The following is a 12,374-nucleotide window of genomic DNA, read 5'->3' as shown; positions in this document are numbered from 1 at the left end:
GGAATGTGAAACAGACCCTACACAGTCTCTGGGAAGCCCCAGCAGTACAGCAAAGAAGGAGAAAACAGACAGATATAACAGGAAGTTCAGGAGAGGGAGACTGCCAGGGGGCAGAGGGTGACCCTGCAAAGCCTTCGCCCCTAGGCTGGTGCCCACTCACCTTTCTCCACCTGAGCCGTACACGCCTCCTTGTATCATGTCCGTCTCCAAATGCGGCACCATATCTAAGCGTTGGTTAATTCTGGACAAAACGGAATCAGCACTGGCACTACCCATGGCACTAGGGTTTGCATTTGTGTCAGAGTTAGGCATTTCCCAAGAGTTTGAAGTGGCCATACCATACCCATAGTTGGTGGTGTTATCCTGGCCATAGCCATAGCCATAACCATAGTTCTCGTAGCCTGCAACGATGGAGACAGAAAGACAGACAGACAGACAAGATGGAGGGGGCGAGGAGAGACAGACAAACAAAGAGACAAGAACACCTTTGGTCACAGAGACAAGCCTGGATTTTAGCCACCCAAGGCTGGATGGGCCCAGCCTTCTGGGAAGGAACAGCCAGCCCCAGGGCACCTTGGACCCCCAAAGGCAAGCCCCATTCCGAAACCTTGGTTAAGCTGCACAGTGGCAGAAAGACTCAACCAGTCCAATCCCAAGGGAGAGAAGAGTGATCATGGGAATAATACTTGCCTCTGTTTGTCCCAGAGTTCCAAGTTCCATATCCTACAAAAAAGTAAAAGGGCAATTATATCTATAATTGCTTACAGTATGATGAGAGTCTAATTCCGGCATAAAAACAATGATTCCTAGAACCTGAGCGGTTATAGGAGGCTGAACCTCCCCTAACTGAGAAGCCTTGAGCTTGAGAGCACTATATAACTGACCCAGGCCACGTGTTGCCCTGGTGCCCAATCTTTCGTGGCTCTGACCATCTGCTATTTAAGGAACCCCCGACTCCTAACACTCTCAGGGAGTGTTGCAAGCTCCTATATGGCTTCCGCAATAAGTCAGAATTGGAAGATTACTCTCGCCCTTGGCTAAGCACCAATGAGAGGAGAGTCAAGCAGTTCTGGTGCCTCACACTGACTCCATGCTGTAAAAGAAGCTCAGCAAAGAGCTCATATCCACTCCAAAATCCTGTCAATCAGATCACCCGACAAAGCCAACTGGAGCAGAGAAAATAACCACCCTAGTCCCTCAAACGTCTGCCTTAACAGGGAGAACTATCAAGCCCTTGAATTGTGTAAGTATGCTGTGCTGGAACACATAAGCAGAGGGAAAGACAGGACACCACTCTTGAGAAGAATTGATGAAAATACAATTTGGCTTATAAACTAAAAGTACTTTGCATTTTATTATAGCACATAAGAAAAATTGGTGATGGACAGGGAGGCCTGGCGTGCTGCGATTCATGGGGTTGCAAAGAGTCGGACATGACTGAGCGACTGAAACTGAACTGAACTGAAGAAAAATTCTTTCCTTCGAAAACATAAAGCCACTGAAAACTGACCAAGTGCAAAGCAAAGGGCAATCTCTGAGTCGAGCACACACGATTCTTTCCCAAGGAAGTACATGAGAACAGGAGACCACTTTCCCAGTGTCTCTGGTGGGACCTCAGAGTTATCTCCTATTCCACAATGTCTACCTTGCAGAGAGACAAGTCATCCTTGTCCCAGAACAGAGAGAGGACCAAAGCTCAGCAAGGACAGGAGCGTGAGGAACAAAAGAATCCAGCCACAGGAAGGCAAGAGTGCATACACTGAGAAGATGAATCAGAGTGAACATGCGAGGTGGGGCAAGCTGAGATCCTATACTCAGGTTTCCCCTCGATCTACTGCACAAATGAATAGGGAGACACTGGAAACCAGCAACGACCTAGAGATGAACACTAATGAACCGTGGACATGCTAGAGCTCACAAAGCAAAAATCCTCTACAGCTGGGGAAATCAAAGCAGGGGCTTCTCATTCATTTGTTTATTCAACGATTATCATGCTCAGAGCACACAGAACAGAAGCTAGCAGTCCCAGGCACTCCTCAGGCCCAGAGCACTGTGTGGTAAAGCAGACCCTAAATAATTAGAGAGCAGCAAGGGACAGCAGGTGGAGATCATGCAAGGAGTGAGTGGTGAATGAGGCATTCAAACAGGCAAGAAGAGTGGCTGGCACAGCCACACAAGGAATAATGCACACTTAGTCCCAACAGCTAAAAGGGTCTGGCCACGTGGCTGTCTGCAACCAGGACAGTGGACACTGGCTATTCAAAAAGACAGGACTGGGAGACAAAGGCAGCCCATCGAGGCTATGCCTGAGTCCCAGATATGGTGTCCCTGCCCTACTCCAGGCTTCCACTACTGAGGACTTGCCAGACCAGCAAAGAAGCACAAAGAAAGGAAGCAGCAGTAGGCATTAACTCTGAACACAAGCACAGGCTGGTGGCTCCTATGACAGCGGCAGGCAAGCACTCTCTATGTGCTACCTGCTATGCCTAGAGTAATCCTGGTGGGCTCCCCAGCCAGATCCCCTCAGGGGAAATCTTTGTCTACACTGTGTTCTTTGGTGACTCCCTTGCAAAAGAACACTGGAATTCACTTCATCTCCACAGAGATGAGACCATAGTTGACAGACTATTTTAAGAATGTAATTTATTTTTAAAAAGGAAACCAAAAAAAGAAAGAAGGAAAGAAAAAGTAAAGAAAAGGAGCTGGTTATAGAAAACAGTATTTAAAGAGCAAAAATAGAGAACTATGTAAATGTTTGACTTTAAGGTAATAGTTAATCACATTACGGTCAACCTACTCAGTAATATCACATGGGCATCAAAAAAGAAACTACTAAGCCTTACGCTGCCCAAGGAAACGCTCTAACAGCACAACAAAACAAGTTCTAGCCGCCTGTAAGTTATTCAACTACCTAAAATAACTATGCTGACAAGTATAAAATGGTGGGACCTTGGTTGACTGTTTTTCAAAATGTTATTTAAACGTTGTTATATTAGTCTTACAATTTAAGCCAGAAGTAAAACTATTCCTTCAAAACATGATGTAAAACTTCTCCAAAAAAAAAAAAAACTACAAAAAAAAGTTACTAGTGGAAAAAAAAGTTAACTTGTGAATAAGTGAGCTTAGCAAGGTTTTATTACAAGATCAACATACAAAAAGAAAAAAAAAATCAAATTTCTACATAACAGCAATGAACAATTGGAAACTGAATTTTTGAAAACTATCATATCCCATACCATTAAAGACATGAAATGCTTAGCTGTAAACTGAACAAAATATGTGTAAGATTTGTGCGCAAAAACTAGAAAACACTAAAAAAAAAAAAAAAGACATGAACAAATGAAGTGACATACTGTGTTCACATATTAGAAGGCTTAATACTGTTAAGATTTCAATTCTCCCAAACTATAGATTCAAGACCATTCCACTCCAAATCTCCAAAGGAATTTTTATAGAAATTGACAAACTGATTCTAAAATTTATACGAACAAGCTAAGGAACAAGAATATCCAAGTCAATTTTGGAAAAAGAATAAACCTAGAGGACTCATATTCATAAATTTCAAGACTGACTATAGTGATCAAGACAGTAAGGTACTAGAGGAAACTTAAGACAGGCAAATCAATGAAAGAGAATTAGAATCCAGATACAGACCCACACATATACATTCAATTAATTTTCAACAAAGGTAACGAAGAATCTTGACTTACACTGTATACCTGGTAGAAATATTAACTCAAAATCACAAAATAAATGTAAAACCTAAGACTATGAAGCGCTTAAAATCTTTGTGACCTTGGGTTAAGTATAAATTTCCGAGATACAACTGGGGGGATTTCCCTGGTGATCCAGTGGTTGAGAATCTGCCTTCCAACGCAAGCAGGGGACTTGGGTTCAAACCCTGGTCAGGCAACTAAGCTCAAGAGTCACAACTAGAGAGTCCCATGTGCTGTAATTACTGAGCCCATGCGCTCTAGAGCCTGTGTTCTACAACTAGAGAAACATCTTGCAACTAGAGAAGCTCCTGCGCTGCAAAGAAGAGTCGGTGCAAAAAAAAAAAAAAAAAAAGATTGGCATTTCCCTGGCAGTCCAGTGGTTAAGACTCAAGTTCAATCCCTGGTCAGGGAATTAAGATTCCACATGCCACACAGCACAGCTGCAAGATTTTTAAAACAAAAATAAAAGACTGATGAATTGGACTTCACCAAAATTAAGAATTTGTGTTCTTCAAAAGATACTATCAAGAGAACAAATAGATAAGCCCCAGCCTGGGAGAAAATATTTGCAAATGCCACATCTTATAAAATGCTCTGGACTAGAATATATAAACTTGAGAGAAAATGGTTCAAAAAAGATGTGTAATTTGGGATTATGTCTAATGAAAAGGGTTGAGGCAGGGAGGGCAGGACAGAGAAGCCATGCAAACAAAGTTTCTCCTCCTTATGAACTATTTGATACCTCCTTACTCATTTTCAGAACATTTTTTTAAGTCTCTCTTTCTCCCCTGGGACAATCTGACAATCCTTCAGGGAGTTTTACTTATTTCCATTTAATCAGTGACTCCTGAGAGAATGTGACTGTGTAGACTCAGTCTTTCCCTAGACCTTGGCAGTAAAACCAATTACCCATCTCAATAACCAAGGCAAAACCCTTTGAAGAAAGCTCCTTCATGACAGAGAACTAGGGTCATGGTCACAAATCACAGAGAAACAGCTTTACTGGCAGTTTTGGACTGCTGAGAGACACCAATAGAATATCTATGGATCCTTCTGAATTAGAGATTCAGTGTGTCTGTCCACAGTTGAGAAATCAATGAGAAACTTTCAACCCTGTGTGTGAGGAGCCTACCAGCCTGACTGTGTCTCTAAAAGCCATCTAGATTCAGACAGGCAGCCTCTCCTACACTGGAATCTCATGCACTACCCTGGGGTTAAGTTAATGGCTTGGTTTCTGCTCACATCAATCCTTTGGACTTTGATTGGCTACTCTCCTCCCCAGACCCTCCCTCGAGGGGATTTTCTGAACCTACATCTTTGTCACAGGCCACAAGTACTTCTAACAGTTTGTCAAAGGGTCAAAAGAACCAATCATATACAGTCAAGAATTCCAGCTTGCTCAATAACAGACCTCTTTCCCATAATTGCCCCCAAAGGGCAATTCTAACCCCCTGAAGCTATTCTAAGAGCCCACCATACCATTTCACACAAGTTTGCATTTGGAAAAGACAGTGTGACAGCAATGTTAAAGGCAACTAATAAACCAGTGGATTGCTCTGCCACTAAAAGCAGAGCACACACCCTCCAATTCCCAGGGGCCCACACTTACCGTAATCACAGGTGGGCTGGGCGCTTGTGTCTGAGTACGTTGACTGCAAAGTGGTTTCAGATCCCTGGACAAAGCCTAAATATATGTACAGTGTGGTTAATTTCTCCAAAAAAGCCACATGAAGATGACCTAAGACTACCCTTCAGTGGAGACTGCCTGGCAGACCCTCCCCTCACTGGAAAACCACCAAAACTTTTGGTTTCTGAACACCTCCAGAACATATCAACCAAAGGAAAGGCAGGCTATATTTAACTTGTTATGTCAGAAGAATTGGATAAACATTTTTAAATCTTTAAACCAGTACCCTGTTTTGATAAATGGGTACCCAAATTATTCAGGTAAATGAAGAAAGTGTTTATATCACTGAAAGGTGAGCTCCAATTCAAATAACAATGGGGGTTAATTTTGAACAATGTTAAGGTAAATAATACCTATTCCATTCCCCCAAATCTAAAGCTTATATATATTTTTCATCTGCCCATTAAAAAAAAAAAAGTGTATTACAATTACTTCTTAAATGTAATTACTTGGGGTTAGCATGTTTATATGGAACAAGCATTATAGATTCTATGTATAATTTCCAATCTTCTCAAATCTTATACTATTTCTCAACTTCTAATGAATTAGTAACAAGTACAGAAAATCTGAACTTCTACCAGAAACTACTGGTCTCAAATGCTGATTATCTTTTAATCTACACTTTTAAAATATTTTTGTAAAATATTTTTAAGTGATTTGCCCTTAGCACTGAAATTATGATAGACACCATAAGAGGCAACATTTGCCTGTTCCCATCAAGACCCAACTCACGACCTAAAAATTAAAGCCAGCACCTCCAGTAGCTTTCACAATAAAAGCATACACCAAGTGCCTTTCCCTGGGCAGGCATTCAAGTATTTGTTGACACTCTTTCTAGTTCTCTTTTTTTTTTTTTTCCCAGTTCATTTCTTAAGACCATAGCGGCAAATAGGACAGCAACAGCAGCCAACACTGAACAAGTGTTTTTCCTGCAGGGTGCTAAGGGGTTCATCTGCATTATTTTGCTTCATCCTCACCACAGCCAACAAAAGGGACAGGGCCAAGATCCCTTACCCTGCCAATTCCAAAGTCCAAAAAGGTCTGAAAACCAAGTGTTTTCGTCAAATGTGGTGTCAACATGCATTTTGGGAAAAACTGACCCATGAGGACATTCTTTATCTTTCTTCATTTAATTACAAAGTGCTGCCCCAAACCCCACTACAGGTGTCATGCAATGTCCTTTTAAGCTAGAATTCCAAAACACACCCAGCTCCAAGGGTTTCAAACAAAGATCAGTGGATCCACACTTTACTTCCCAGAGGAGGGAGCTGAAACTGGGCACGGGGGAGTAACAGAGCTGGTGACAGAAGCATATAAATTCAACATTTCCTACATACCCTAATTAAAGAGGGCACACTGGAATGGATTTCCTCCAGGGACCCAGAACCTTCCTGAGATGCCCAAACTGTAACCCTGATAATAACTATACACAAGAAACATTGAAAGTAATCTAAAGAAGGTTCACCTGTGGGGAAGGCTCCCAATGTAAGTACCACCTTACACTGGCCTTTTCCACTGTTTGGTCAACTAGCTTCTGGAAACCTGTTTGTTCAGCAATAGTGCCACTGGCAAAACAACTCCAGACTTTAGGTAACATGGTCTGAAGGTACTGCAGCTGCAACTAGAACGTACCACAAGCTAACAGGAATACATACTGGATTAAATACACAGTATTAAAGCTATAGAGCAAAAGATCTATGTATATTCAGGGGAGAGGGCCCTGATTCTTCTTTGAGAAAAAGGAAAGATAATTCATCAGTCAACCAAACCTTCAGAGTTCAAAGGCAAACTCAGCTCTAGTTCTGTCCTCTCTACATTAATATTCTGTGCCACAACACTGCCCCCAGGGCAGGACCTTCTTCAGCTAGTTATGCTCCAATTATGAACCAATTCTTATCTGGCTTGAGTATCGATCTTGTCTTGGTTCAATTTTTCAGCTTGATTAAATTCTGAATGAAAAAATAAGCTCTGAGTGAAAAAATAAAATAAGCAAATTTTTGGTCCTATAAAGTGAAAGGTCAGACCATGGGTTTATAACTGTGTATCACAGCCCCTCCCTACTGGCCAGCCTCTCTGATACCTTTTTTGCTCAAAAACACACAAAGCTTCTCTATTTTATTCTTTTCCTTCTTTTTTTAGAAGGGGATTCTTTGAAAAAATAATATCAAGTGACAAAAACTGGAAGACAATAGGAAAGAGGTTAGGTTGCAGCCAACCTCCACTATCCAGTGAAAATCAGCCTCCAAGATGGCCTCCAATGATTCCGGCCTTCTGACATCATGTTGTCTCTTCCCAAATAGAGGGAGGCAGTTTAATAGAAGATATTGCAGAAAAGACCCAGTGCAACTTCTGAGGCTTCCACCTCATTCTTTCTCAGATTATTCACTCTTACTATAAGCCAGCATATAGTAAGGACCCTCTAGTAGGCCTGTGGAGAGCTCCAGATAGTACAGAAATCAATAGCCAGCATCAACCTGTCAGGCACATTAGTCTGAGTCACCTTCAGCCCAAGTTCAGCCTTCAGATGTCTAAGGTCCCAACTAACATCCAAAATGTAACCTTATGAGAAATCCCAAGCCAGAGCCATCCAGCTAAACCACCTGTGCATTCCTAACACAGAGAAAATATATGACATGATGAATGTTCCTATAAAAAGACTGGTAGCATTTCAGACCTTTGTTTAAAGATCTGATTCTGGATTTTTTGTCCTGTTTTTCCACTGCTCCTATCTTCCTCCCCTTGGTGGTAGAGACAGAACCTTCTTTTTCAAGTATACATAATAAAATTAGATTAAAAAATTAGATAAGTTATCAAAAAGATACATTTTAAATCACCTTCTACCCTTACTAATAATGCTAACATTTGCTTTAAGGCCTCCAGAAATTCCTCTTAAAGGCAACGAGTTGTCTAAAATGTGACATAAAATGCCTGACATTCATTCATTCATTTATTTATTTATGACAGCACTTCCTGACATGTGGGGTCTTAGTTCCCCCACCAGGAACTGAACCAGTGGCCCTGCAGTGGAATCTTAACCATTGGATTGCCAGGGAAGTCCTCACATGCCTCTGACTTTAGTGGTCTGCTTCTTAAAAGGGAAAGTCACACGTTATAAAGCAACTGTGGTTTTCAGTTGGTCAAGATCAGGGGAAAACTAATCATAACCTCATTAGCTTGGCTACCTCACTGCCAACTCAAACACAGAATTACAGCCTACAAGATATGGAGCTGAAATTCAAACTTGACCATCTGTGACCTCTATACATCAGCTTCCTTGTCTATGAAATTAAATGGATCATTATTAAGCTATCCACCAGCACCCAACCAGTCTTCCCCTGGTTTCTTCAGCAGTCCTGTCCCTAAGAACCACAAAACTGTCTTCCAGTTCTTGATAAGATTTGGTGAATAGGATCAGTTTTCAATTTCAGTTATGTTAGTATCAACCCGACTGACTTCCCTGGTGAACCAGAAAAGGTACACAAAGGCTAGGGCAGGGTTGCTCAACCTTGGCACTATTGATGTTTGAAGCCAGAAAATTCTTTAGGGTGGGGCCACCCTTTGCACTATAGCATGTTTTAGCAGCATTCCTGGCCTCTACCCACTAGATGCACATGTAGCAACTTCCACCCCAAGAAGTGACAACCGAATACCACGCTACAAACTTTGTCAATGTCCCCTGGAGGGCAAACTTGCCCTTGGTTGAGAACCACTGGGCTAAGGGATGGTTGCTTAAAAAAACTGGAGTTCTGGCCAAGCTCCTGACCTGGAGGAGGGACAGCTAACACTACCTTCTCATCTAAGGCCAACATACAGCTGTCTATGGAGCAGCCCCAGAGGCTCAGATTCCATTCTCAGTCCTAAACATTCCAAGTAGAATGCAGCTTACCCAGCAACCACACAAGCTCAAGCCCTATTAACAAGGGAAGCTCTTGGCTGAAAAGCCTCATCAGTTATTCTGAAAGCAGTCCCAGGCCAGCCTTTGAATTCATTCAGGGATGATTTGTAATCACCCAGGCATATCCTATGGCTCCCTCTCTAATCTCATCATCCCCTCCCTCCCCTTAGCTCAAGACCCACTGATCACCTTGGGCTGATCCTTTAACACGCCAGGCAGCTCCTGTCACTAGGTCTTTGGAGGGCCCCCTTGGCCAGATATCCCTAATTTCCACGTTCCATTCAGGTCTCTGCTCAAATGTTCAATGCTCTCCAGAGGTCCCCAACCACCCCCACGTAATAGAACAAGGTCCTCAGGGTACTGACTACTCCACAACACATACTACGTTCGTTTCCCGATTATGGTCTGCCCTCTTCTGTAAAACACTTGAGGAATTCCCGTCAGTATGTCAGTGTCTATTCAACCCCCGACGCCACAATGAATTTGACAGTTGTGCAATGAGTTAACACGGAAGCCAGCCGTTCTTCACAAGGCTCAGTCCCTAAGGATGCGAGGTTCCCCACTCGGCTCTAACGCTTCATGTATTTATTCACTCACATCCCCACTTTAGGGGAGGGGCTGGCGCCTCTCCCAGCCTGGGGCAGGTAAAGGCGAGGGGGTGGGGCGGGCAACCACGGTATTTGCGGGGAAACTGCGCGGGGGACAATGGCGACGGCAGCCGAGTCCGCAGATCGACCTGAAGGGCCGAGGCCCGAGAAAGGGCGACCTGAGGCGACGAGGGCCCAGGGGGCCGGGCCAGGGACGGAGGCGAGAACTCAGGTGCCGAAACCAAGACTCACCGACACCGGAGACAGAAGCCAAAACTTCGGGCGGTCGGGAGCCGGGACGCAAGGTGGCCAGCACAAAGAACTGAGACGCCGAGGCGTGAGGGGCGCGATACTGAGGCGACGGGACCCCGGCGCCATTTTGTGACCGCAGAGAGGGCAGTGTCCAAGCCCCGTGGGAGGCACGGACGAGCCCGGCGCGGCTCCGGCACATCCCTATCCCTCTCCACCTGAAGCCTGACCCCTCTCCTCACCAACCCTGCCGGGCCCACCTGTATAGCTCATGGCAGCAGCGAAAACTGCACCCGAAGATTCTGGCAGCTGCTTCACACGTCGGACGCCGCCGCGTTAGCGGAGACAATCCCCCGAGCCCCTTCTACCCACAACTAAGCCCCGCCCCTCGACAGCATTGGCTCGCGCCGGACCCTGGCTTCACGCCTGTTGGATAGCCTCGCTGTCCATCTCTAAGCCTCCTTAGCCCCGTGGCTGAGGGCTCTGCCAATCTAATGAGAGCCCCGCCCTAATCCCGCCTCCCGTTATTTTGAGACCATGCGGATTGGCCTAGAGGAGACGGCCTGGAGGTGGACTCCCGCAGAGTTCGAAGGGGCGGAGCTGTTCACTACGGAAAGACCTGAGGCCCAAGCGCGGCCAGGCGGGAAAGGCCTGTGCCCTGGAGGCCCGCCAGAGGGAGCTGGGTCTACAGGACAGGGCACTCCTCCAGTCCCGGCTTTGCCACGGGGGTGTCGTGCCAATCTACTCTCTTTCCTAACTTCCCTGGCCTTCAGCTCCAAAACGAACAAGGTAAAGCCATGTTGGAATGAAAATTACATTTAAGTGCCAAACAAGATACTGGGCACAGTTTCAAATATGTGAAATAACATATGTGAAGAATTCAGTCCGGTGCCGGGTGATCTAAAGAAATGTTACATTTTGTTATCCACTGTTACATAAAGATAACAGATATACATCATGTTTATATCACTATATGTAATAAATATATATTTGTATTATTTCAAATGCTCTGTGAGGAAGTTGGGTTTTTTTTAACTCCCATTTAAAAAGATAAGAAAACTGAAGCTTGAAATTCATGACTTGCTCAGGGTCCTTGACACTTAAGTGTTAAAGCTGGAACTACCCACTCTAAACCCTTCTCCGTTTGTTCTGGACTTTAGAGATCCTACAGTAAGAAGCCCAGCCAGGCTCCAGCGCTGTGTCCTTAGCAGCCTCTTTGGACGTGTCCACTGTCAGAGCCATCTTATAGCTGCTAAGAGACGACTTGAGGGAGCTGCAGACACTGAAACTTGTGCTTAATGTGTTCGTGAAAATTCATCAAGCTGGGTGACTTGTACTTTTTTGTTTTAAAGTATGCCACTACTGACTTTTTGATATTAATCTCTCATTTCGATGGCACTTTTTAAAAGTCCGTATCCTTCAGAGAAATATGCTGAAACATTAAGAGATTAATTGGTCTGGTAACTGTAATTCATATGGAGAGAAGGACATGAAGGGGCTGTAGCTGAAGAGATGGTCATGAGTTTACAACTGATGAGTAGGTGACAGTTCATTTTACTACTTCACTTTTGTGTGGTTAGGATTCTCCATGAAAGGCTTTAGCAACTCCTCCAACCCTGGGCCTATGCAAAACTTGCTGCCACGTGGGACAAAGTTCACAATGTATTGAAAAACTCCACATATGAAGTACATAAAGTTCTGCCTAGTGTGCATTCCAGTTGTGGGGCTCATTTCAGTGTCACCCTCAGGGAGACCTGCCTGCCCTCCAAACTAAGGCATAGCCCCAGGACACCTCTCCTGGATCCCATAGCTTCCTTCATGGCGTGTACCACAGCTATGTTTTACCCTCATATGTTGACTTCACTATTATCTAATGCTCTGCCTCTGAGACAAGTAGTAGAACTGCTTATGAGAAGGGGTGTGATCACAAGTTTTAGGGAAAGATCCCTCTGTGGCAAGAACAGCATTCAACCCTTTCGAGGACTGGCCCTTATCATGGCATCACTGTGGGTGGCGCAGGACCTCCTACTTTCTAAGTTCTTGTATAGTTTGAACTTTTTTACATCCAGCTTACATCACTTTTTAAAACTAATGTATTAGTTTAAAAAAAATTTATGAAAAGCCGAAAGAGGTGGTGCCTTTGGGTCAGGTCTCATTCCAAGAGAGGCTCTACCAGCATTCCAAGTCTCACACTAGACATGAGTAGTAGAGGGCCTCCTCCGGCAGGCAAGATATGTATC

General features: G+C 44.1%; 1 protein-coding gene across 2 annotated transcripts in view; it reads right to left on the bottom strand.

The window, feature by feature from the left end:
* The window catches only part of AKAP8L (A-kinase anchoring protein 8 like), a 32,116-nt gene extending 21,603 nt beyond the window's left edge, over window positions 1-10,513 (bottom strand). The window contains exons 1-4 of one of the 2 annotated variants that reach the window (XM_019963965.2): window positions 10,395-10,513; window positions 5,326-5,400; window positions 691-723; window positions 161-401 (exon numbers count right to left, since the gene is read on the bottom strand). In XM_019963965.2, coding sequence (XP_019819524.2) covers window positions 161-401; window positions 691-723; window positions 5,326-5,400; window positions 10,395-10,407 — 362 coding nt within the window. In that variant the 5' untranslated portion in view covers window positions 10,408-10,513. The remainder of the gene's footprint in view (window positions 1-160; window positions 402-690; window positions 724-5,325; window positions 5,401-10,394) is intronic. The other variant, XM_019963967.2, reaches the window with a different exon arrangement.
* Between the last annotated feature and the right edge of the window lie 1,861 nt (window positions 10,514-12,374).

This window comes from Bos indicus, chromosome 7 (assembly GCF_029378745.1).
Source record: "Bos indicus isolate NIAB-ARS_2022 breed Sahiwal x Tharparkar chromosome 7, NIAB-ARS_B.indTharparkar_mat_pri_1.0, whole genome shotgun sequence".
Classification (NCBI taxonomy): domain Eukaryota; kingdom Metazoa; phylum Chordata; class Mammalia; order Artiodactyla; family Bovidae; genus Bos; species Bos indicus.
This window is presented reverse-complemented; position numbering and strand designations above follow the sequence as displayed.